At 42.9% G+C, this 26493-nt stretch overlaps 1 protein-coding gene across 8 annotated transcripts in view; it reads right to left on the bottom strand.

The window, feature by feature from the left end:
• The window catches only part of LOC102905039 (cytidine monophosphate-N-acetylneuraminic acid hydroxylase), a 150572-nt gene that overhangs the window by 19405 nt on the left and 104674 nt on the right, over positions 1-26493 (bottom strand). For 5 of the 8 annotated variants that reach the window (XM_042278290.2, XM_076573065.1, XM_042278291.2 and 2 more), the window contains 7 exons: positions 25229-25320; positions 23034-23143; positions 21260-21450; positions 16194-16341; positions 15783-15864; positions 14694-14831; positions 11489-11624 (listed from right to left, as the gene is read on the bottom strand). In XM_042278290.2, the coding sequence (XP_042134224.2) occupies positions 11489-11624; positions 14694-14831; positions 15783-15864; positions 16194-16341; positions 21260-21450; positions 23034-23143; positions 25229-25320 (897 nt within the window). The remainder of the gene's footprint in view (positions 1-11488; positions 11625-14693; positions 14832-15782; positions 15865-16193; positions 16342-21259; positions 21451-23033; positions 23144-25228; positions 25321-26493) is intronic. The other 3 variants (XM_076573067.1, XM_076573066.1, XM_042278293.2) reach the window with 1 other exon arrangement.

Here is a 26493-nt window from a genome sequence, read left to right as displayed (position 1 = left end):
GCTCTTCTCTAAGATCCTGTGCTTTCAGCTACTTAATGCTTCCTTCATCTGAATTTTCTTCTCACTTCCACTGCCATTAACCATCCCTTCCTGGGGGAACTGTAATAGTTTCAAATTGTTCTCCAAACCAATGTTCTTTTTGCCTTTCCCACCACATAGACATATAACCCATCATCTAGTGATGTCCCTTTTTCTTACCAGACTCTTTCACTGGGCTCCCCAAACCTTCATAAAAGACCCCAAGCTGTGGATTATGGCGGACACTGTGGTGCCAACCTGAGTCCCTACCTCTTGCCTGCTCTTGTCATAATGTCCCCTGCCCTAGCCCTTGGGCCGAGCTGCAGGCTCTCTCCCTAAAATCTTTCTTCCATAGGGTCTCCCTGTGTATCAGGAGGGCCTAGAATTTTCCATGTACACCTGGCCTGAACTTTTGGCAATTCTCCTGCCTCTGCCTCCCGAGTGTTGGGGTTACAGGTGTGTGCTACCTGGTCCCATCATAAACTACAGTCTCTCAGCTCAGCACCTTTCTATCTTTTCTGGCCAGGCCCCACTTAATCTTTAAACGTAGCTTTCACTAGGCCAGAAGTCATCTTTTTATCACCGCCCTGCTCCACGGCATTCACTACCCTGTATTACAATTGTTTTTTCTTCCTACAAATGAGAACTCTAAGGACAATCATCTTGCCTCTAGTCCCCCGCTCCCCAGCACTGTGCTCCTTTATAAACACTACATCACCAAAAAGCAGAACCAGCACTGACCACGAGGAAGTCATCTTTTTAACCTTGGGTCATTCTTACTAAAAATATTTGAAAGAGTCAACAAAGCTAGATAGCATCAACAAGGATATAGAAAAGAAGGAAGCATCAGTCATAGGTCACACTGGGTGGTTCCAGTGCAGGACCACGTGGTGAAAGACAGGTCTTGGCAGACTGATATCTTAATTATGAGACAAATGAAAGCCTAAGTGTGGGAGACGATATACGGTGGCAGAAGCAGAGCTTACACCCCACACCACTGTCTCTTCTCCGGTACAGCCGTCACCACTCAACGGGAAGTCTAGGGCCATCCGCAAGTCATTATTGCCATGAAAATGTATCTCAACAACTGCCTTCTTTATTACTCAGTGAAATGAGAAAAGCCCAGACACCATCATGCCCATCTGAAGCTGACACAGCTTTGCTGTTTGAGGGTAGGTAGGCAGTGTCTGTCCCCCCATGCCCAAGTCCCAAAAAGTTTGGCAGCAACTATGCCCTAAAACTGATCTTCATGGAGCAGAGGGCACTCGCTCATGAAGTCCTAGCTGGGTTTTTAGTCACTGTATGTGACAACTGTCAACCACACTGTACATGTAACAAAAAATGTTTTTTATAAGAGCAAAATTTAAACATCTGTAAAATTTTGTTTAGTATTTAAAATGATAGAATGAAGCCCGGCATGGTGGTGAATTGCTGTAATCTTGGCACTCAGGAGGTTGGGGTTGGGGCAATCACAAGTTTGAGGCCAATGTGGCATGCATAGCAAGATTCTATCTCAAAAAAAGAAAGAAGAAAGAAAGAAAGAAAGAAAGAAAGAAAGAAAGAAAGGAAGGAAGGAAGGAAGGAAGGAAGGAAGGAAGGAAGGAAGGAAGGAAGGAAGGAAAGAAAGAAAGAAAGAAAGAAGGAAGGAAGGAAGGAAATAAATTAGATGAAAACTAAAATAAAATGTAGTTCCAAATACTATAAAATGGGTATTTATTTTCTCAGGAGAGTATGAACTCTATACAAAATGTACATTATAACACAATTTGCTTGTGTCACAAATATGGCTTAAATACTCTGTTTTGATTTGGGGGGCTTCTTCAGAACCATTCTGTTGTAAAATTGTGTATGTACATATGACCTAGAAGTAGGCATGAAATTGTCTAGGGCGACTAACGGGAGAGGGAGAAGAGGAGGGGAGGGCACGGGGAAATACACGCGAGGTGTGGTATCTACTTATACGAGAACTTTTACAAAGAGATGCATCTTCAGAGGAGAAGAAGAAAGGCGAGGAGACAGCTCAGCAGCTCAAAGCAAACCTTTGCCACCAAGCCTGCCAGCCTGAGTTTGATCCTGGGACTTCGGTGGTGAAAGAGAACTGAGTGCTGAAGATCAACCTAGACCCTCCTGTGCACACGAAACAAACAAATGTAACTCTACGTAAAAGAATAACCATGTTTCCCTGAGGGCAGAAGGACAGCTCTCTGAATGGCCAGCAATGAGAGGGTAATATTGGGTGAACAGGAGCCCCAACCAACAATCTACACGGATGAAATGGCATAAGGAAATCTGTTTCATGTACTAATTTAAAATCACCAAGTTTGCCCTTTGGCCCTTAACTTGCGACACACTTAGATGCCATTGCTGGCATCCCTGTGGGGTACAGTCCCATGGGCTTTAGTGCAGATTTGTGTGAGCCCCAGTCAGAACACAGGTTCATCACTCCCCAAATATCCTTGCATTATGCTCTGCTGTCTCCCAACCCCTCACCTCTGACGAAGACTGGTCTGTGCTTCATTCCCATGGCTTTGCTTTTTTACTCGATTGTCATATAAACAACATCATAAGGTCTGTGACCTTCTGAAGCTGCCTTCTGTCACTCCCCAGTGCCTTTGAGATCTATTCATATCCTGTGCAGCAGCAGTTCTTACTGCAGAGCAGATGGTATTACTCATGAAGATGTGCTGTCTGGGGGCTCAGGTAGCACTGTGTGTGCTTTGGAGCAGCTAAACTGTACACTTAACTAACAGAGTATTGTAAAAGCAAAATTTAAACGTCTATAGAATTGTAGTTAGCATTTAAAGTGATAAAATATGTTAGGCATGGTGATAGATGCCTATGACCCCAGCATTCATGAAGCTGAGAGAAAAGGATCACAAACCTCAAATTATGGTTTCACACAGTTAGTTTATCCTTTCTTAATGTGGGTTGACTTGGTAAGTATAAACAAGGATATTATTTATATTTGCATATAGTTTTATGTAGTAGAAAAAAATGCTTTTGTTTATGTTGTATTTGTTTAACTCTGTGAAGCTGTGTTACTGTGCCTGTGTAAAATACCTAATGGTTTAATAAAGAACTGGCCAAGAGCAAGGCCAGAGAAAGGATAGGCAGGGCTGGCAGGCAGAGAGTATACATAGAAGAAGAAAACTGGGAGGAGAGATCTAAGATCTAGAGCCAGAGAAGGAGGAGAACTCCAGGGGACAGCCACCCAGCTACACAGCAAGCCACGAAGTAAGAGTAAGATTTACAGAGGTGAGAGAATGGGAAAAGCCCAGAGGCAAAAGGTAGACAGGGTAATTTGAGATAAGGAAAGCTGGCTAGAAACTAAGCCAAGCGAAGGCCGGTCATTCATAATTAAGACTAAGCCTCCATGTGTGATTTATTTGGGAGCTGGGTGGTGCCCCCCCCCCCAAAAAAAAAGAGTGAAAAAAAAAAACAGTTTTGGGTGAATAAAGGTTTGAATTTCAACAGAACCAGTGCCAGACAGGGGAAATGCTAGTCCACATAGTAAGGCTAGGTTTAAAGCAGCCTCCAAACTGTCTCCAGGGTTGATGAACCATTCTACATCGCTATCAGCAGCATGGGAGAATGCTGCTAACCTTGATGGCCATGCTGCTGTGGTGTGGCTCTTGCCTCCATTGCAACTCCTGCAACTAACTATCTTATCATGACATTTCCTGTCCAAGTGCCTTCCTCGTACACCACGAAAACAAACCCAATTGAAAAGAGAGCTATAGAACTGAACAGAGAGTTCTCAGAAGAAGTACCCGTGGCTAAGAAATATTTCTAAAACTTCTTAGCCATCAGGGAAATGCAAATTAGAACTACTTTGAGATTTCATCTCCCCCTAGTCACAATAGCTAAGAGTAAGATGACAGATGGTGGCAAAGATGTGGGGAACACGGACCCCCTCATTCACTGCCGGTGGGAGTGCAAACTGGTACAGCCACTGTAGAAAATCTAGAAATAGATCTATTTCTCTATCTATTTCATGATCCAGCTGTCCTACATTTTCATTATCCATTCATCGGTTGATGGATATCTAGATTCCCATGTCCTACCTATTATACATAAAGAAGTTACAAACATGGATGAAGATGTGTGTCTATAGTAGGAAAGAGAGTCCTTTGGGAATGTGAGGAGAAAAAGAGCACCGGGAAAAGTGATGTGGGAGCCAAGTCCTAGGCTCAAGAAGATAATCTTAAAGGAAAGCCAGATTCTAAATGGAATAAAGGGAATGGTGACCTCAGAGCAAGGCCCTACCCAGCCGAGCTTCCGACTTGTGGAAAGGAATTACAGGAAAGCTTAAGCAGTGAAGGAAACTGTCAACAACAGAAAACTGATGCAGATGTAATTGAAGGAGGGGGCCAGGTTCCATTGGGTCAAGCCGTAGAACTTGGCAGCTTCAGCTACATGGTTCTGGCTTTAGAGTCAAGGATACAAGAAAGGGGTTACAGAATCTCCCTCTGTGGCTAAGGAAAGCAGCTGAGGCCAGGCTTGTATCAGGGTCTTCTCATGGAGGTCAAGAAAAGTCATTGCATGAAGCTGTAAAGATGAAGCCTGGAATTCCCTGGCCCCAAGATGCTGGAGATGCCAGAGCTGTGGGATACCTGTCAAGGAAGTGGCAAACCAGTTGTGGAACCAGCCCAAGAGAGAGATGTATGGTGCAGTCAACAAAGCTGAAAAGAGTTGGAGGTTTGAAAAGTGCCTTGACATCAGACATGGAGATGCAGGAAATGGAGTTTGCCCAGCTGGTTTTAAGACTTACTTTGGTCTGGCATTTCCTCACTATGCTCCCTTCCTCCCTTCTGGAATGGTAATGTGTATTCTGTGCCATCATGTGTTGGAAGTATGTGATTTGCTCTTTGATTTTGATTTTATAATGGGTTAAGAGATTGCCATGGGTCTCAGACGAGACTTTGGACTTTTAAACAGTGTTGGGGTATCAGAACTCATCTTTTTATTCACTTGGTCCTCTAACTAGAGGTTAATCAATTTTACTCACCCTTACCAGGAGGTTTATTTTACTGCTTTTTGTTATTTTCCTGGGGTTTATATTGTTATTGCTGTTTTGTTTTGGGGGAACAGTGTCTCATGTAACCCAGGCTGGCTTTGAACTCATGGCCATCCTCTTCCCTGGGACTAAGGTTCTAAGTGTGAGCCATCATTCCTGGAGGATGCCTTCTTGTTCTTGACTTTATTGACACAGACTCTTTACCTCCATCCCTTCCTTCCTTTGTTAGCGTTGTGAGCTTATTTTGCCTTTCCTTTAGAACTTTTTCAGTTTTAGCCCTGAGGACTGAATACAGGCCTTGGGTGAGCTAAATGTCCTACCACTGAGCTACAGCCCCAGTCCCTAGAAGTTTTGTTTTACAGTAGGAGCTCAGATTACTGACCCAAGACCTGTTACCTTAGATTTTTTAAACAAGTTTTGCAGTGTTAGAGATTGAATCCAGGGCCTTGTGTATGTTATCTTTTTTCTTTTCTACTTTTCTCTTTTTTCAGTCTTACTAGGTGTCTAGGCTGGCCTTGGGTTCAAGTGTTTCTCCCGCCTCAGCCTCCCTGGTAGTTAATTTGTGGGTATGTACTACTGTGTCCTGTTTATTTCCCACAAATTGGGAAGCTGCACTTTCTTCTGTTATTCACATCAAAATGTTTACTGACTTCCTTGAGGCTTCATCCTTGGCCCATGCATGGAACATTGAGAAGCTGTTGAATTTCTAGGCATTTGGAGACAGATGATTACAGAACATGCTCAGTGTGACTTGTATTAACCCAATTAAGGTTTGCTGTAGGACTCAGGGTATGGTCTACTTTGATGAATGTTTGACATGACTTTGAAAATCACATGCTCTGCTACCCTGACCTAAGTTCTTTATAAAAGTCAATCAGACCCACAGGGTTTATGGTGGTGGCGAATTTTTCCATGTCCTCCCAGATTCTTTGAATTCTTGTTCTTCCAAACACTGAAGGAAAAATTATTGAACTTCTGAGTGCAAATGTGAGTTTCAATTTCCTCCTTCGGTACTATCAGTGTGTTTAAAGATCTGATGTCTGGCACACACATCTCAGACTATCCTGTCTCCTGAGTGACTGGCCTTGGTGAACTGACATTACTATGCTCATTGTGAGCCCTCATACTTCCTGTTCGGAAACCTACATTCATCCGGCATCAGCCAGTCCAGCTTTCTTCTTCTGCACCAGCTTCTTGTAGCCTTTTATCTCATATCTGTGCTATTATGTTTAAAACAGATTGCTCTGTAGATAAACATAGACGGTCTTGTTCTTTTATCCACTGTAATCTCTGTCATCTAATAGTTCAGTTTTGTTATTTTTACACTTTTCTTTTGTTTATTTTTCGAGACAGGGTTTCTCTGTGTAGCTTTGCGCCTTTCCTGGGACTCACTTGGTAGCCCAGGCTGGCCTCGAACTCACAGAGATCCGCCTGCCTCTGCCTCCCGAGTGCTGGGATTAAAGGCCACCACCACCCGGCCCAGTTTTGTTATTTTTAAAACCATGATTTTATTCTATCTCTACTTTTGTTTGGACCATGAAATCATAAGTAGCTTGATTGGGGTGCTGACCAGGATTGCTCTGGGCAATTCAATTTGTGGCAAGCCTTCTCTAGCAGATCCCAAGTTGTTTTGTTTACATATCTGTATCATTCATATTTAATATAATTATCCATATTTCTTGATTCATGACTGTCATTTTATTTGTGTTCCTCTGTCTCCTCCCTCCCTTTTTGGCTTCTGGTAGGTTATTTGCACATCTTTTGGTATTCTGTTTAGTCTGCCTGTTAATTTTTTTTAACTACATCCCTTATAGACTTGCTGCTCTGGGAGTTACAATGTTATAATAGTCTAAACCAGCTCCTCACATCTACTTAGAATGCATCACACCTTTTGAATCACTTTGCCAGAACTGCTGCAACGAAGTACCACACTGGTGATGCTTAAAGAACAGAAGTTAAACAGGAATGCTTTTCTCTTATCACTGAACATTCAAAAGTCACAGTGCAGTAGCAGGAGAGTTTCCTTCTGCAGGCTGGGAGCAGACTATGCTCCATGGCCTCTCCTTAGCTATCTCATGTTCATCTCGCCATATTATCTTCCTTTTATGTGTCTCTACGCTCGAGTTGTGCCTGGTTATGAGGACACCAATCAGTTGGATTAAGGTCTGCCCTCATGAACTCATTTTAACTGGATTACCTTTGTACAGACCCTATCTTCAAGCAAGTCCTATTCTGGGGTCTTTGGGGCTCAGCACTTTAACATTAGAATTTTGAAGAGATACCATTTAACCTATAACATCTCTATATATTGAAAATTACATCAGTGCTGTATTCTGGCTTTCAAATTAGAGAACCCAATGAAAGAAAAACAGTCTATTACATATGTCAAGATATTTACATTTCTGTTTTCCCTCAGAATGGCTTCTCTTTAATCTGAAGAAGTTCCCTGAAGTTTTTCTAAAGCAGGTCTGCTGGCAGTGACCTGCCCCAGCTCTCTCATCTGCCAATGTCAATTCTACTCTCTGCCCTGAGAATCTATTTGCTAGATCTAGGTGCGATTCTTTTGTTTGTTTTGCAAACAAAATTTTAAAATCTTACTACCTTTCTGATTAGAAGTCTAACTATTTGAATTGTTTTCTATTATCAAAAAAATCAAGGTAATTTGATATTGCTGTGTCTTTATTTTTGGTAGTTTTGTTTTGAAGTGTCCAGGCTTCTTTTGATTCAAGTTCATACTGGTTTGGGGGCTTTACTGTGCTTCTGGGATCTAAGTTTGTGCCATTTATCAGATTTGGTTCTGGCCACCACTCAATTTGGGTCTCGTTTGTGGGCCGTGATCTTTACCTTCTTTGTGGACATTTGCCACTGTCCAGTGGCTCTCCTGGGCTGTTCTTGTTTGTCACAATCTTTTCTTTCTGTTTCTTAGCTTCGATGGCTTCTCTTGCCCTGCATTCAAATTTGCTTCCTCTTGCCTTTCCCAGCCCCATCAGGTACTTGAAATCCTCGCATGTGTTTGCTGCTGTGGATTGTATAGTTTGCATGTACATTTTCCATTTAGTTCTTCTATCTTCTGTCTGTCTTTCTCTCTCTCTCTCTCTCTCTCTCTCTCTCTCTCTCTGTCTGTCTTTACAGTTAAGAGATTTTGCCATTACATGTTGAAACATGGCTTTTATAGATGTTTGAATTGTTCTGTGTGATAATTCCAGCATCTGTGTCATTTGGGATCTATTATCTATTGTCTTCCCCTCATGCCCTGGTGAGATTTTCCTCTTTTTCCTCATATTAAGTAGCTGTGGATCATATCTTGCTCCTTTGAAAATTATTCTATGAAAATCTGGGGTTATTTATATCTGTGGAAGTCATGTTCACACTGTAAGTTCAAAAGCACTGTGCTTTCAATTTCAGTTCCTCTTTCAAAGCTTTTGTGGACCTTTCAGCTCTCTTCAACATGTGGGTCACCAAGTCACCAGCATGAGACCACATGTGTACCACCAAGTCACCAGTGTGGGGCCTGAGCTGTGCTCTCTCCTCTATTGGCTTGGTCTCCAGCTCGCAAAGCACAGCCAGGGGCTGACATCCAGGGTTTACTCATCTTCTGGCTCTTTTTCACAAGTATTTTCCCTGCAACGTCCCCAATAACTTCTGCCTCCCAAGTGTCCTGTTCTCTGCCAATGTCAAATGATACTTCTACTGAAAAGCCAGGGCTTTGTTTTCCCTGACTAGATGAGAACTTTCCAGAGAATTCCATCTACTTCCTGGAGCCAAGTGTTTGGAAAGAAAACAGCAACAGAGCAAAGTCCAGTGGCTCCTTCCTATAACGAGTCCCTGGGACGCTGAGGCAAGCAAGCGTCACTGCAAGCTCAGGACCAGCCTGGGATACTGCATCAGACAGACCCTGTCTCAAAAAAGCAAACAGAGAAGAGAGGTGGAGCCAGGAGAGCTGAGGAAAGAAGGGGCCACAGGATTCTCTCTCTGCTCTTGAAATGAGAAGGAGGAGGAGGAGGAGGAGGAGGAGGAGGAGGAGGAGGAGGAGGAGGAGGAGAAGAAGAAGAAGAAGAAGAGGAAGAAGAAGAAGAAGAAGAAGAAGAAGAAGAAGAAGAAGAAGAAGAAGAAGAAGAAGAAGAAGAAGAAGAAGAAGAAGAAGAAGAAGAAGGGGGCTTCTTCCCAGGGGTTTCAGACAGAGCCATTTCGCTGTGTGAGCTCTGGACTTGTGTTTCCCTTGGGAATATGATGCAATGCCTCTGCTTCTCCTTCTTGTCCCTGTACAAAGTAGCAGCGGGAATGCTTGCAGTCCACCACTGAGCTGTGATACACAGTCATTTCCCTGATCTTAGAATTTTTTTCCCAGAAAATTTGCTTTCCCTAAACTATGGTAGAGTCAAGAGAGGAAAGGAAGAGAGAAAAGAAAAACCTACTTCCTGGGAACCTTCCATATTCCTCATATTATGTGAAGACTTCATGTCTATTAATTACCTAGACTTCCCAAAATAACTTTTAAAGTTGGGTATGGTAATACAAGTTTATAACCTCAATACTGGGGAGTTTGAGGCAGGGGGATAGCAAGTTTGAAGCAAGCTTAAACTACATAGGAAGTTCTTGTCTCAAGAAAATAACCGTAACAGTAACACTTGGATATCATTCCTATTGTGTCCTGTTCACAGACATTTGGGGTTCAGGGTGATGTCAGTCAGCCTTGGGTTCCCCTGTTAGTAGAGCATATTTCCAAACTGTAAGCAGTGAAAAATTCGAACTGTCAGCTCTTCCCACTATACTACACTGCCCACCCCCACAGTGACACACTTCCTACTCCAACAAGGCCACACCCACTCCACCAAAGCCACACCTACTCCAACAAAGCCACACCTCCCAATAGTGCTGCTCGCTCGCTGTGGAGGCCATTTTCTTTCAAACCACACAGTCTAACCCTCTGAAACCATACGCCCAATTAAATGCTTCCCTTTATAAGTTGCCTTGGTCGTGGTGTTCCATCACAGCAACAGAAAAGTAACTAAGACAGAAGAGAATGCAATTCTGCTAAAGTCAAAATGTTCATGTTTATAGAAATTATCAAAACACCTTAGCACCTATCATGGTTTCCTTATCAAGAATGACCAAGCATTGGAAGTACTACAATAGTTAGGATTTGACTTTACCACAGTCTCTACTAAAATATTGTGTCCTTGCCACAAGATGGTAAGATCATGATGTATTATGTAATTACCTAGGTTTTGTTATTCCACTAGCTATGAACATCTCTAACACTGTTATATGATAAATGCATGTAATTTTCTGTCATTTTGTGTGTAATATGTATTTATATCTGTGTGCATGTGGGGGGGGTACGAATGTGTGAGGTGTGTTGTGTAGAAGTCAATATTGGATGTCTTCCAAAACAATTCTCCATCTTATCTTTTTTTTTTTTTTAGATTTATTTATTATGTATACAATGTTCTGTCTGCCTGTGTCCCTGCAAGCCAGAAGAGGGCACCAGACCTCGTTACAGGTGGTTGTGGCCACCACGTGGTTGCTGGGAATTGAACTCAGGACCTTTGGAAGAGCAGTCGGTGCTCTTAACCACTGAGCCATCTCTCCAGCCCTCCATCTTATCTTTTACGACACTGTCTTTTGATGATTCTGCTACACTGACTGACCTCTGAGCCCCAGGGGTCCTTCCTGCTCCCTCCTCTCTAGCACTGGAATTACAGCCAGGCACCGCCACACCTGCTTTTTCAAATGGGTGCTGGAAAGCCACACTCGGGTTCTAAGAATTAAGAATGGATAGCAAGCGTTTGACCAACTGAGCCAGCTCCCCAGGCACTCAGTCAATTAAAAAAAAATTAGTGGATTTGTATACCCTGTTTTGCATATTTCACATTTTTGGATATTCTCTCTCCCACCCCCGTTCACTTCCTGCCACATGCTTAATAACTGTTGTTTGTCTCCTGCCTTCCCGAAGGATCTTTCAGTGTCTATCTGCACCAACTCTGGTGGCTTTGGTTCATCTGTTGGCAACTAGTTAGAAAGCTGTAAACTATTGGATTGGAGAACTAGGTCAGTAAGGCACTTGCCTTGCAAGGGTGAGGACCTTGCAAGTGTAAGTTGATCCTCAGAACTTGTGAAAAAAGCCAGACTCAGTGGCACACACTTGTAATCCCAGGACTGGGTGGACAGAGATGGGCAGGTCCCTGGTGCTCACTGGCCAGCTAGCCTAGTCTTCTTTCAAGGTCCAGACTAGTGAAAGGTCTTGTCTCAAAAAAAGGTGGATGTTACCAGAGGAACAGACAACCAACTCGCACATGCACACACCCCTACACACACACACACACACACACACACACACAAACATATGGAGATGTTTGGGATTCTCCCAATCATTTTTTACACAATGCACTTGTAGCAAAGTCACTCATTCTGACAGACACTGAGTGTAAAATAGTGAAATGCAGGGCCTACTTGTCAGATGGGTGAGATTCCACAAAGTACCCAGCAAAGGGGCAGTAGATTCGAGGCTGTAGGTCCTTCACCAGCTGAGCTTTGTAATTCAGAAGCTTTCTTCTCTCCGCCTTAATGAACTGGGCTTTCCACTCCTCTGAAACGACATGGGTAGGGTTAGTGTTCTCTGTTCAGAAGCCTTTGAAAGTGAATGCCCTAGTTCCCAGCTTCTCAAACTAGGTTGTGACCCAACATGGGGGTGTGTTAACTAAATGCGGAGGTCACAAGAAAATCAACAGCTGTAAGTTTTCTGAGAATTCAAGAAAACTTTATTCAAAATAAAACAGAAAATGGTGCTGCTCACTGCGGTGCCTTGTGACCTCACCGCTCATCAAGCAATGTCACCGAAGCCCTGGTGCTGAGCACACAACAGATGGGCATGTTGTCACACAACACAACACAATCAACTATGTGTGCCTTGGCTCACATTCAAAACCACCGTATGCTGTGAACTGTGTGTTTTTACTGCACACACCACCCTTCCTGTTCTTCTAGAAACAGAATGGGTTAAGTGTGGAAAACAAAGACTTTTCATATTTTCTTAGCATCCTCCCTAAGAATGTATCAAATCAGTGTATCTTTGGATTATACTGTGCTAGGATGCTTGATTTTTTAAAATTGCTGTTTGAGTTGTTGACTTGGGTTTCACAAAATTTAATACTTCAATGAATTTTGACTTGAGATCAGGATGGAATTTCCAAAAGCTTATGAAATAGTCCTAAACGTAATTCTGCTGTACGGTAATACATATTTATGTGAATGGGATTCTCAGAATTGATCATAAAATCAAACTATCAATCAACTTTGAAAACTGCTGGAGATACCTCACATCCTACTGTATCAAATATTTAGCCAAGATTAATTCTTTATATAAATAAGTAAGTACAACCATTTTGAAGCATAAAAATTTGCTTTATCTTTAATTAATACTAAATTATATGTGTAGAAAAGAATTGTTTTAAAATAAATTTGTTTATAGCTTATTATCAGCAAATACTTGACTTATTTACTGATTTTATAGACCGATATGCTCAGGGCTGCATAAAAATTTCTCTGGTGCCAAGCGATCACAAACAGAAAAGTTTAATGAATCTTGCTCTACTGGACAGGGACTTGCTCAGGAGAAAAAAATTGGAGGGACAACTAAGACAGAAGTAGACTTAATCCCTGTGATACTGGTGGAGATTATCCTCAGCTTGATTTAGCAGAGTTTGATTATTTACCGGGAGATCAGCCACGGGTCCCAAGCTTGCTTCTTGTTTGTTCTATTTTTGGAGACTCCAGTTTAATCAGGGGTCAGTGTGTACAGCCCTACTTTGTAGACAAGCCCATTCTATATACACTGTAATGGTTAACCTTCTACTAGTGTGTACGTGACTATTGCCCTGGTCCATTTTAAAACTGAAATCTATTTTGTAACTGACAATTCACAGTGACTAAGATCACCAGTATGCTTGTTAGTCATACTTAGGATCAAAGCCCAGCCCACCACTACAGAATTGAGTATGTGGCCTAACTTCTGTCCCCTCCTCTGTCAATGGACTCGTTATAAACACCTCACAAAGTCCCCCACCCTCTTTCATTCTTTCCCTTGCTCCCAGTGTTTATGACACACCTTCTGTGCTCCGGAGGTGCTCTGGGGTACTAAGCATACAGTACTGAAGAAGGTTGTAAATGTTATGAACAAGAAATGGAAAGTACTCCCAAGGAATCGTTTTCCTAGTGAGAGAAGTCAGTTTTTAAAAGGGAAATAAAGTAACTATATAAAGTAATGATGTGAATAGTACAGCAAGGCAGTAAGGTGGGGAGTGTCTGCACTGAGGTGGGGTGGCATGGTCACCCTTGGACAGGGCAGTCAGGGAGTGTCTGCACTGAGGTGGGGTGGCATGGTCACCCTTGGACAGGGCAGTCAGGGGGCAGACAGTAGGTGAATTGTGACACATGGGAAATTGCTAGTCGTGTGCAGTTTAGCAGCAAGAAGCCCCCAGGGAGTGAAAATAGTCAACAGAACCAGCTAGGCCAGGGCTAGGCCAGGAGTGCTAGCCTGAGGACACTGAGCACATTGGGAGGCCACTGGTCCGAGAAGTCTAGGACTAAACAGGACCTGGAGTTGTGGCACACAGAATAAGAGAGGTGGTTCTAGAACTCTTGAAATTGAAATCTGATAGAGATAAGGACATAGAAAAAATAAACATTACACACAACTTGACATAATCACTATCAGTATCTTTTATATACTAGACTTTTAAAAATGTGTATGCATCTGTTTGTATTACACATACATACATGGGATTATGCTACTTATATACAAGACCTTTAAAAGTGCATATGCATGTATTTGTATTACACACACACACACACACACACACACACACACACACACGGGATTATGATAGTTGATCTTCCATAATTATGTATTTGCCTTTCAGTACACTTCAACTCTTACGGACCAAATGTCCCCTCTTTCTTGGGTGGCTGCACACCTTGGGAAGTGATGGACACAGCCAAGCGCACAGAGGGAAGAATAGACTAGCTGAGAGTGCCAGCTCCCTCCTCTGGGTGGGGTGCTTGGGCAGCATTGTACCATAAGGCTCATTTACCAAACACGGTAAAGCTATCAGTACTTAACAGGATATAAAACCGAATGAGCCATCTCATATACACGCTTTCCTCGTATAAAGCCCAGCACTGCCCTTGGATCCAGAGGAAGGGCTCCAGGGTGGGAATCTACACTGCAGAATCTCCTCCTTGGCTGTGCCACCCACGAGCCCTCCACAGGACCATTAGGAAGTAGCCACACCAAGTCCCATGCCCGATATTCTTGACCTCGCCCTAAGATCACTGAGGGCAGAGTTATCCATTCCATCCTTCCTGGTTCCTCACTGTGCCCCACCCTGTGATACTCAGTGACTGTCTTTCTTGGCTCCTCTTAGATTCTCCCTCCCCCAGGCGCTCCTTCATATCAGTGTTCCCTGCACACTCTACCATCCCATTCTAAACTGGCAACCTCAGTGTGTCGTGTCTGTGGTTCGGAAGTCTGGCTTTCTAATCGAGTGCATGTTCCTTTGAGCAGGAACCATACGCCAATTATCCCTGTACTTATTTTCACAGCATCCATCCAAGCACCATGCCTGATGCTCAGTAAAACGAGGATATAAATTATTACCGGTAAATTTTCCACCACTGAAAGTCATTGGAAAGCCTGATGCGCCCCCAGCAAAATCGCTCATCATTAGAGCAACTTTCTCAGGCAGCCTTCCCCCATTGGGTCTGGTGCAGTCCACTGTGTTGAGGATTTTATGACCTGTGGGAAACAACATGAAGCCTCAAGCACTCTGGGTGGAATGACCAAGCCAACAAGGTTTTCCTGTGCAATCTGGTTCAGTTGATTATAGAAGAATTGTTATGCACGCCCCCCCCAACCCAAACAAACAACAGCAACAAAAACTCAAAAAACAAAGAGGAAGCTGTCAGAGTCTAAAGTTTTACAATATTCCGATTTCTAAGTCAAGTAGTTTATCCCTCTGGCTGGATGAGTTCTGGGTGCTCCAGGAATCATCAGCTTAATTTTATTGTGGATCATAGAGTACTCCCCTAACTGTCTCCAGATGTTGAAGCTACGGACCCAAGTCAACACAGATACCCTTATCTCTGGCAAATTCTGTGTACAATTATGTTCCAAATGATTTCGCCTCACTCGTGATGACATTTTCTAGTGATAGGGTTTTGTGTTCTCTCATTTGGTTTGTTTTGCTCTTTGAGACATGGTCTTGTAGAGCCCAGGCTGACCTGAACTGTTTCTCACAGGACGGCCCTGAATTCCTGTTCTTCCTGCTTCTGTCTACCTCCTGACTGCTGGGGTCACAGGTGTGTACCACCATTCCCAGCAATACGATGAAAGGGACTCATGCCATGTATTCAACAATAGATTAACGATAGCATTGAAACAATATAAATATTGGTTCCCTTGTGCTAAAAGCTATGTATCTGTCACGACAGACTCATAAACACTGACAACTTTTCATTTGGGGGAAGAGAGAGAGAGAGAGAGAGAGAGAGAGAGAGAGAGAGAGAGAGAGAGAGAGAGAGAGAGAGAGATATCTAAAGGGTTCATTTTCCTAAGACAGGAGCATAGTATACTGTGTTCTCCTAAATGGCAGCAGCAGATGAGCACAGGGTAAGACTTCAACAGCAGCCGTCCTCTTTCCTACCTGGCACCTCTCACTTTTCAGTACTTACGAGGATAGAAAAGTACCTTTGTACTCCACAATAATGCATGTGTCCATCTCAGGATGAACGCCATCCATCAGGATCATGAACCGGAGATTTTTATCTACCTGTAATTGGCAACAAAACAATTATGTAAGTCAGTTAAGCCTTAATTCAATGTTTGAGAAGGTTGTCATTTGGAAAGATTGGCAAATCAGACCAATATTTAAAGGAAAAAAAAAAACCACTTTACCTGGAACTGGATTTACCAGCCTGTTTTATAAGGTTATATACATTTGCTAAAGTGGAATGGAAATCTTTTAGCAAAGGCAGTTATGTCCAAAATTGAATCTTAAATACAGGTTTTGTTTACTATGTGCCCATGTACAGATAATATAGGCCACTTTCTATACATTTAAATATCACCTCAGAAAGCATAATAAAACAGATTGCTAACCTGTTGCCACAGTCCAAATGGTACCACATTGATGTTAGTTAACCGGACACCGCTCTGGTCCAGATTCCAAAACACGGGCCTTTCTGTGTCACCAACATAAATGGGAATGTCTGGTCGTTTCTGGGAAAGTTGCTTCAGAGTGGGGTAACTAGATCAGAGGGGTGGAAACAGTGAAATGTTTAAAAAAAAAATGGGACTCACTGGGAAGAGAACAAACGGCGTGTTGACTGAAAAGGACGGAGTTGGAAATCAGCCTTTCATGAGAGCTGGGAGATGGGTTCCTGCTCACAGTCACGGTAACATCTCACAAGACATCACTTCATGGCTAGAACATACCACAAACCATGGATGGAATGGACATCAATCAAGTGTGTGAGTCCAGTGTTTCACAGCAGCGTTGCTTTGAGCGGTGAGGCTGCATGGGGTGGGGAACAGTGGGAGTCACAGAGAGAGGGAGTCATGCAGAAGTTGCTGCAAGATGAACATCTTCATGATTTTCCTAAGTAGCAACTCTCAGTAAAATAGAGGTCCCGGCACAGGACAGGAGGAGCCTGTGGGTCACCACCATGTTTTCTAAAGGCAGAAAGCTACACTGACATTGTTTATCTTTTGGAGGACTCAAGTTACCAGGGTGGCCATACAGTAAAATTTAATGGAGATGATAAACATTCAACATTCTAGTAATCTCAACTCTGTGTAACCAGTCGTCTAGGTCTTCTGAACTGCTTATAGACATGAGGGTCATTTTCATTTCTGTTGAGCATTCCTGACATAAGAAGATCTTTATGTAGCACTGTAGGGTATGGTAGAGGGATGAAGAAATGGCTCCATACCCATTCTATCACAGACGTTTCCACATATTTTGATTATTTTTATGTTGTGGTTTGTTGTTGTTGTTTGTTTTGGGGGGGGTGTTTTATTTTGTTTTGGTTGAGATAGGATCTCATTGTATAACCCAAGCTGACCTAGAGTTCCTAAAATTCTTCCTGACTCAATCTCTTAAAGTGCTAGGACCATGGGCATTTGAGTCTTACTATATGCTCTGAGAATTTTGACTTTTTTTGGGGGGAGGGGGTTCAAGACAGGGTTTCTCTGTGTAGTTTTGGTGCCTGTCCTGGATCTTTCTCTGTAGACCAGGCTCACAGAGATCCGCCTGGCTCTGCCTCCCGAATACTGGGATCAAAGGTATGCGCCACCACCACCACCACCACCTCCACCACCACCACCACCACCACCACCACCGCCCGGCTGAGAATTTTGATTTTATAAATGAGAAAACATGGTCATAAATGTATAAGTAATACAAACAATAAACTGGTGCTGAAACTTTGTTTTTTTTCTGACCAAACCTAGCACTGCTTCCTTCCATTAGAAGATGGTTTTTAGCTAGCATCTGGACATGGTCCCACAAGCCTGTAATCTCCTACAGACAAATACATAAAAGAATCAGACGACATATGAAATGAAATATGTTACCATAAGCACAAACAAAATACATATGTCAGTATGCAACACCTGTAACAATTTAACATTCCCACACCATAAAGAACTATCCAAATAAGTAGGACCTATGAGTCGGGGAGGAGAAATGGGGAGGAAGTGGGTTTTCTTCTCTAAGCAAAAGATCTAAAAATTCCAGGATCATTTTGACCTGCCTTTAATCTCAGAGTTCAGAAAACAAATCTTGCACCATCAAGAACATTAGGAAAAAAATGACCCCCAAAGGGTTATTTGCTGCTTTATAGCTGGGGTGTATGAGAGAGCATGCCCCCACAGTCTTGACCATTTGAATGCTTGGTCCCTCGTTGGCAGCAGTTTAGATGGGCTTAGGAGGTGTGGCCGCAGAGGAAGTATGTCTCCAGGGCGTTCTCCCGCTTCATGCTCCCGGTTTAGCATGTTGCTGCACTAGTCACCAAACAATCATCTCCTCATCCCTCCCAGGATGAGCTCTCATCCTCTGGAACTGAAAGCTCAAATCAACTGTTTCTTCTGTAAGTTTTCTTAATCACGGTGTTTTACCAAAACAACAGAAACTGCTGGCTGTTAGAGGGTTAGGGTTAGAGTTAGAGGGTTAGGGTTAGATGTTAGAGGGTTAGGGTTGGGGTTAGAGGGTTAGGGTTAGGGTTAGGGTTAGAGGGTTAGGGTTAGGGTTAGAGGGTTAGGGTTAGGGTTAGAGGGTTAGGGTTAGGGTTAGAGGGTTAGGGTTAGAGGGTTAGGGTTAGGGTTAGAGGGTTAGGGTTGGGGTTAGAGGGTTAGGGTTAGGGTTAGAGGTTTAGGGTTAGAGGGTTAGTGTTAGGGTTAGAGGGTTAGGGTTAGAGGGTTATGGTTCGGGTTAGAGGTTTAGGGTTAGGGTTAGGGTTAGAGGGTTAGGGTTAGGGTTAGAGGGTTAGGGTTGGGGTTAGTTATAGGGTTAGTTTAATAATACAGTGGTTTTCTAACTGATGATAATTCTTACCCTTATCTACTAATATCATGTAACAGTACTCTACTGACGCTATGAAAATACATTGCTTTTAACACTATCTGCTACATCACACTGTTTTCTCCCTCTTTTTTCTAATCCAGGAAAATGTTATTCAAAAAGTAAAGGTCAGAGAGTAGGATTGGGGTAAACGACCTCAGTGGTTATTAATTGACCAGGAAAAAATCAAAACGAGAAGCGTTTGCCAAGGAGATGGACTGAAAGAGGAAAACTCACCAGTCTCAGTAGTTTTCCAGTGGCAAACACTCAGCTGATCGTTACGCAGTTGGTGGTTAGGACCCTGTCCTTAGCGTGTAACAACTTTGCCTCAGGAGGCCCTGACACTGGCCCTCAGTTGGCCCTTCAGGCCAAAGGCTAGAGAGTTATTTGACCAAATGACATTTAAAGTTCTTATTCCTATTCTACCCCTAATCCAGTGTTGTCTGATAGAATGCCTGTGGGAGCCCACAGAGGTTTCCTAGTGAGATCTGAGCTTGCTTTACCCAGCAGGACTGCATAAGAGAATGCATTGGACCACCGGCCTGGGTACCAGGGGTTTGGAAGGGTCTGCACTTGGCTGCATCTAGCAAGGGGGAGGTCTTTTGCCTTGCCCTTTGGTATTGTTATAAAAACCCCTTTTGAATAAAGTGTTGGGCCAGTGGATAAGGATCCGGGCCCTCCCGAGGCTATCCTGTGTTTCTGTCTTTCTCTCTCCCCTCTGTATTTCTATCTAAATCTCTTATCCCTCACTCCTCAATAGTACCTAGGTAAAAGTAGGGGCTGGTCCCCCACAAATGCATCTCTTTAAGATCTGGGCAATTGTAAATGATGTATAATGCAATCACATCATTTACATGCCACTGTCATTCTTATTTAATATAACAAGCTATACAAAATTATCAGCATACACGGCGGTTATTACAAAAATGTGTACCCAGGGCTTCCACAAGCCTCTAATTAGACAAGTTTAGTTCCAGGAACTGGTTAAGGACAAAAGTATTGCAACAAAAGAGCAAAGCTTTTTTGTAGTACTGTGGTCTCTCAAGGAGTTAGACAGTTAAGAAGTGAGGTATAAGCAGTTTGTTAATTACTAATTCAGTTCATTCACAATTTAAACCACTTCCTTTAAACAACATATGTAAGTACAGTAATTTCTTCCAGTTCCACATCCTTTAGGGGTCAGCCAACGAACATCCAACGTTTTATCGTTATCAGAGACATTCTAGCAAAGTACATCGGGCATACACTTTATCATACAGGGTCACAGAAGACGAAAAAGTGAAAGTGCTTGAGAACATTGCGGTCATTACTATGTTTAATATTAGTGACTAAGAAAAAGGGGTCAGAAGATTCCCAACAGTAAACACAGTGAAGACATGACCTGCCTTCTTCTGATAATTTGTTCATTAAAAAAGAAGAGTTGTTTTTGCTGTTCTGTTTTTTTTTTTTTTTTTTTTTTTTTTTTTTTTTTTAAGTGTGACTCCTGAACTGAAAGTTCTGCTTTCATCATCCTTTCTGGTTGTCCGGATTCAGGACCTGTCCTATGGATCATTAGCACCATACCAGATTCACAGGAGTGCTGGCTGGGGTTAACTTGGGATTAGGCATTTGAGAACACTGTGGCGATGGTACAAAGCAGGTCACAACAGTGTGAAGCACAGCAACTCTGGCACATGGAGGCTAAGACAGAAGGATCCAGACCAGCCTGAGTACATACAAGGCGCTGCCCCAACCAACAACAAGGGCTTGGCAAACCAGCGCAAGAGCCGGACTTCTCCCTGCTTCTTATACAGCCTTATGAGATAATGTAAGATAAAAGCAATAATATTTTATGACACATGGAAATTATATCCATCAGTAAAGTTTTATTGGGATATTAGTTCCTACTCTCATTTGTGACTTCCTGTGGCTCTTCTGGTTCAATATGTGTTCTATGGCTTACAAACCCCAAAGTATTCAGTTGGTCGTTTATAAAAAAAGAGAACCTGTTTGTCATTTTTGAGGCAGTATTGCTATGTAGCCCACACTGGCATTGAGTTCCTGATCCTCCTGACTCAGCTTTTCAAATGCTGAGAACACTGGCCTTTACAAAAAAAATATATGTTGGTTTGTGCTATAAAGTTTGAACTAAAAGAAGGTCACTCTGATGGACTTTATGCCTGTTCATGTTCCAACTAGGACAAAGTAGAAGTCTGTAAGGGGTTATCAACCACCCAGCTTTCCATAATGACAGCATAATTGCTGTCTGTATAAACTGTGGAGCACTTTTAAAATTAGAATGGTGGTACATGTATAAAAATGTACTTTATTTCTCCTATTTTTCATAGTCCTAATGGGGCAAACCAGAGTGGGCAGTGATTGCAGAAGAATCTAAAAACCTTTTGTAAGCAGGGTACAGTGGAACACGTCTATAATCCTAGCATTTGGAAGTCTAAGTACGAGGATCAGGAGTTCAAGGGCACCCTCAGCTACATAGTGAGTTCAAGGCCAGCCTGAACTTCAGAAGAGCCTGTCTGAGAAACAAAGCAACAACCCGAAAGATCTCACTGATGCCTGTAGTTCAGCCTTTGTGTTATCTCAGGGGTTGGGTACTTGGTTCCATTACCTCAGGTGGTCTGAGTGCATGTGGCTGATGTAAATGAGATCTGCTTTGCACAGCCTCTCCAGCCAGTCAGACGGGGGCTCGTGGAGTAGCCACCATCCTCGGGCAAAAGCAGGGCCGATTAACCAAGGGTCAAACACCATCCGCTTGTCTCCCAACTTGAGGTCCATGCAGGCGTGAGTGAGATATGTTATCTGTTAGAAGAGAGTGAGATTCCTGTTATGGTCTGGTCAGTGGCAAGCGAGTGCAAGGCTGGGGATGTTTCTCTGACAAGGTCAGGCCACCTCTGGCTCAGCTACAGCTGCAGCCATGCACTGGCAGACTACAACCCCCTCCACAGACTGGCAGAACAGAGCCTCAAGTGCCTGGTGTCCAATCAATGGATGCACCTGATTTTATGCTCCTGAAACCAGATCCTATGTGTTTAGCTATTGTCTGACCAATCCAAGCGCTGTTTCCAAGGTGAGCTATTAAGAGATGTTAGGACAAGCACTGAGGGACTTAACATGCTAGTGTGGCTTCAAAGAGTGTTGATGACGTGATTCCTGATTGGTTTGGTGGGTTGGCACAGCTAGACAGACTGGCCTGACATCAGGCTAAGTGGGCTGGGTGGTTTTCTGCTCTACATTACCTTCTTCCCTCTCCCGCAGGGTGCCAAGGGCCTCTGAGAATGGGTATCAACAATGGCTTCCAGACTGGCACAGGTTGTGGAATTCTGAACTCATCCCTCCCCCTCTTGCTTCCCCCTGCCTGGCACACCCACTGATAAGAACACACAGAGGAACAGAGATAAGGAAACAGTGTGGAGAGCCAGCTAGGAGACAAGGAACAGCCAGGAATCAAATTCCTTTTGATTACTCCTGAGGGAAGTCTCATTCATTCCAAACAAAGCAAAACCAAACCAAACCAACCAAACAAAAGACAAAAAGCTGCCCAAATGCACACAGCTTCCTAAACATACAGGAAATTATATATATAAATTTTGCTTGTTTGTCTACCCCAAACTTCTGAAGTATTTCTTTTAAAGGAACATGTTCTGAGGATAGAAAATGCATAAAAAACTTGCAAAGATCTCAGGGTGAGGTGCAAAAATATACAACTTGTTATCTGCCGCAGTGGGAATGCAGTTTATTCCCCCAAGGTTTATGTACTTGGTGCCAAGGGTGGGGATGTTGAGCATGCATGGGGTCTTTAAGAGGTGGAGCCTGCTGTAAGGTAATTAATTCATAGGGGCAGAGATTTTAGAAGAGCTCAATGTAGTTCTTGCAGGACCACAGGATCTCAGGCTTGGCCAGTCCCCCAAGAATAAGTTTCCATGAGGGGACTGGCCCCTCCCTCCAGTCCTTGTGTGACATGCCACTGTCATGGACACTTCTGCCATTGTGAGTCCATTCATCACCAGAGCTGGGCACATGCAAACACCATGCTTTTGAAGCTCTCAAACTATGGGTTAAATTAACCTCTTTTCTTCATAAAGTTCTTAGTTCCAGGCATTTTATCATCAAAGCACTGACTAATATTCCATCTTGTCCAAAAATGTTCAGATACTAAGCGTGGTGCCTGAACTTCTTCCAACAGTTTGACATGGCTCTTCATTGAAACCTCCTCTAAAACACCATTTCTGTAGGTCTGTGTATGTATGTGTGTTTGTGTATACATATACAATTTCTCTTTCTACATATATGAATATAGTTGTGAAGATATGCAAATAAATGTATGAATGAGATCTTAGTTTTATTTTGTTGTGAGGAATATTATAATTTTAATATTTCCTTACCTGTACTTCCCCAAAAGCCAACTCTTCAGGAGACCTGGGATCAGAGTCCCAAGGGTTAGGAGGGTTCAGTTCTATAAGCAATAGCCCATTGTTTTCATCCATTTCGACAACTAGAAACAAAGGGAAATAAGTCTGAGCAAGTGATAAAATGACATTTTTGAAAGTATCACTGAAATAGAAACATATAGTCCAAGTACAGAGGGTCAAAAATCACACTCACAACAGAGGAGAACACTCACTGTTGGCATAACACCTACCAAGACAACAGCTTCGGATGATGTCTACTTCCTTATTCATGCTATACTTAAGCCACTCAAGAGATCTCTGGCATGCTTTACACATCCACACAACGGCAGGGTGATGGAACCAGCGAAAGAGAGAGGGTCACAGTGCTGAGAGAGGGCAAAGGAAGGAACTCCTAACCCGATGACAAAAGCCAAAAGAAGTAGAACTAGGAAGTAGCTTCAAGTCACTCAAGTTAGACTTGAGAGATGACTGACAGACACGAGAAATACACCACAGGCAGGCAACATGATGAGTGACGTCATGCAGAAGGATGGCAGCATAGGAAAGCTCAGAATTCACGAAGATCTGTTACATGTCCTCTTCAACTATGAGCCAAAAGAAACCTCTCCTCTCTTAAACTGCTCCTTGTCAGGAATTCGGTCACAACAATAAGAAAAGTGATTAAATAATTGCCAAGGACAAGCCCTAGTTTTCTTTTCTTGCAGTATGCTTGTCTGGTTTTGGTATCAAGGTATTACTACTGACCTAGGTGGTCTGAAACAGAATCACACATACCCAAGTGAGCTCTATGCTAGACTGGTTCAATATTTGAAAAATACAGTAATGATTCAATATTCACAAACCAGTGGGCTACATCACATTGGCAGAAGGAGAGGGGGAACTATATGAGCATCTCAATGAATACAGAAGAGATATTTGACAAACTACAACATCCTTTCATGAGTGAGAAGATACTGTTAGGAGACAAAGAATAGCCAAGCGGGTCCTCAACCTGAAAAAGGACCTCTGAGAAACACACAGCTGCTGCTGTCACTGTGAGAGTAGAAGCAGAGCCAGGAAGCTTTTCTCTTGCCATTTCTGCCTGGAGGCTTTCGATAAAGCAACTACACAAGAAAATAAAATAAAAGACACACAAATTAGAAAGAAGTCAAGCTATCTGTATCCATAGAGGACATGATCCTAAATACAAAACGTCTAATATATCTAACAAGGAATTATGGGATTAATAAGTGAGTTCAGGAAGCTTGTAGTACATGATCAATATGAAAGTCACTATTTCTATACATAGCAATAAGCAATCCTAAAATTATGTTTATAGGATGATCGAAAAGAATAAAATACTTATGAATGAATTTAATAAAAGTAGTTCAAAGTTTCCACAGAGCCATGGTAAGAAAAAGTAGGATGGTACAAAAACAAACACATAAATCAATGGGTCAGAAGGAAGAACTCATATAAATCCACTTAGCTAGAGGCAATTCATTTTTTGACAAAGATGCCAAAAATATACATTAGAGAAAAGAAAATCTCTTTAATAAATCGTGCAGGTAAAACTGGATACCTACATATGCAAGAAAGAAACCTGTCGTCATCTCTTACCCTAGTGAAGATGAGCCCAACAGGATCAAATGCCTTACTACAGGATCTGAACCAGTGACTCTGCTGGGGGAAAGAGTAGGGGAAAGAGTTCAAAACATAGATGGGCAGGGTGTGAAGTTTCTGAACAGGACTCCAGTCTCTCAGGAACTAGCACCAACAATGGACAACTAGGACTTCATGACATTAACAAGCTTCTGCCCAGCAAATGGAGCGATTCGGTGAAGAAAGCCCACAGACTAGGAGACTACATTTGTTCACTAGACATCTGGCAGAGGGGTCGTACCTAGAATATACAAAGAACCAAAAAAGCTAAGCAGTGAGAAACCAAGGACCCACTCAAGAAATGAGCTAGCGAAAGGAGGAGGCAATTCTCCAAAGAAGAAATGTAAATGGTCAGTACATGAGAAAACAAGGCCTTGTCTCAAACAAACTATCAATCAGTCATGTAGGTCTAGCAGTTTCAAAGCAGAACAGATCCAGAATTTGGAGATTGGAAGCCATCAGGACAAAGCTGCCAAAGTCTCCCCTCCCCCACCCCCCTGTGGCAGCAAGTATGGGTGAGGGATTACCCAGCTCGTCCTGACAGAAGCTCCCTGGAGGGTTGATGTACTTCATGGTGCTCACATCTAACTTCCAGTTGTGCTTTGTGCATTTAACGGACCTGGGAGGGGGGGTGGGGGGGATGATAGTCAGCTGTATGGCACGGTGAGGCGAGAGTTAGTTCATGACGGGGAAGTCAAAGCAATTGATGGAACACAAAGTACTACAAACAGATGACACCGGGAAGCCGAGGAGATGCTGGCTAATGGTCAAGCAAGAGCTATAAATGTGAAGATCAAGTCTGTGTCAGGCAGTGGTGAGTGTTAGTGGCAACAGGATGGTCTTCAGGGTAAGTAACTCCTCCTGGCCAGGGCGCAGACGATGATCACACGCAGGCTGTAGGGGAAGAAGGGAAGGCTGGCCAGCGATAAAGCAATGGCTGTACCCAGATAAGCAAGGTGATGAAGGGAGCCCATGCTCCTGTCCACAAACTGCTCAAGAGTCTGTTCTCATAACAGCAAGGCAAGGTTCAGCGAGAACGTGGTCATACCTATGTGTGACTTATCCCTCTGCAACCCTTCACCTCTAGTGTTCAACTAGTTCCAGATCCCAGAAAGACTTCCCTGGAGTTTAAAGTCTGACAGTATGGTTACGGGATCAGATACAATATACTCAGATAAATATGAATTTCAGACCAAGTGAGTATATTTTCTTTTCTCTTTTTCTTTCTTTGATTTTTCAAGACAGGGTTTCTCTGTGTAGCTCTGGCTGTCCTGGAACTCTCTTTGTGGACCAGGCTGGCCTTGAACTCACAGAGATCCACCTGCCTCTGTCTCCCAAGTACTGGGATTAAAGGCCTGTGCCACCACATCTGGCTAAAGGTGAGTATATTTTCAAATGCATGTCTCCTACGATATCTATAACATATACTAAAATTCGTTTTTGATAAGTAATTATTTAAGTAAATGTTCTACATTTCTATTTACTAATTTAATTCCATTTCAGAATAAGTGGCATGCTATAGTCAACAGGAAACTTTTTAGAGGTGGTGCTATACAATTTTTACTATTTGCTTGAACAAACTTCCTTCCTTCCTTCCTTCCTTCCTTCCTTCCTTCCTTCCTTCCTTCCTTCCTTCCTTCTTTCTCTCCTTCCTTCCTTTCTCTTTTCCTTCATTTCTCTCTCTCTCTCTCTCTCTCTCTCTCTCTCTCTCTCTCTCTCTCTCTCTCTCTCCCTTTAAATTTTTTGAGACAGGATCTCATGTAGACCAGGCTAGCCTTGACCTTACTATGTA

Source organism: Peromyscus maniculatus, chromosome 5 (genome assembly GCF_049852395.1).
Source record: "Peromyscus maniculatus bairdii isolate BWxNUB_F1_BW_parent chromosome 5, HU_Pman_BW_mat_3.1, whole genome shotgun sequence".
Classification (NCBI taxonomy): Eukaryota; Metazoa; Chordata; class Mammalia; order Rodentia; family Cricetidae; genus Peromyscus; species Peromyscus maniculatus.
This window is presented reverse-complemented; position numbering and strand designations above follow the sequence as displayed.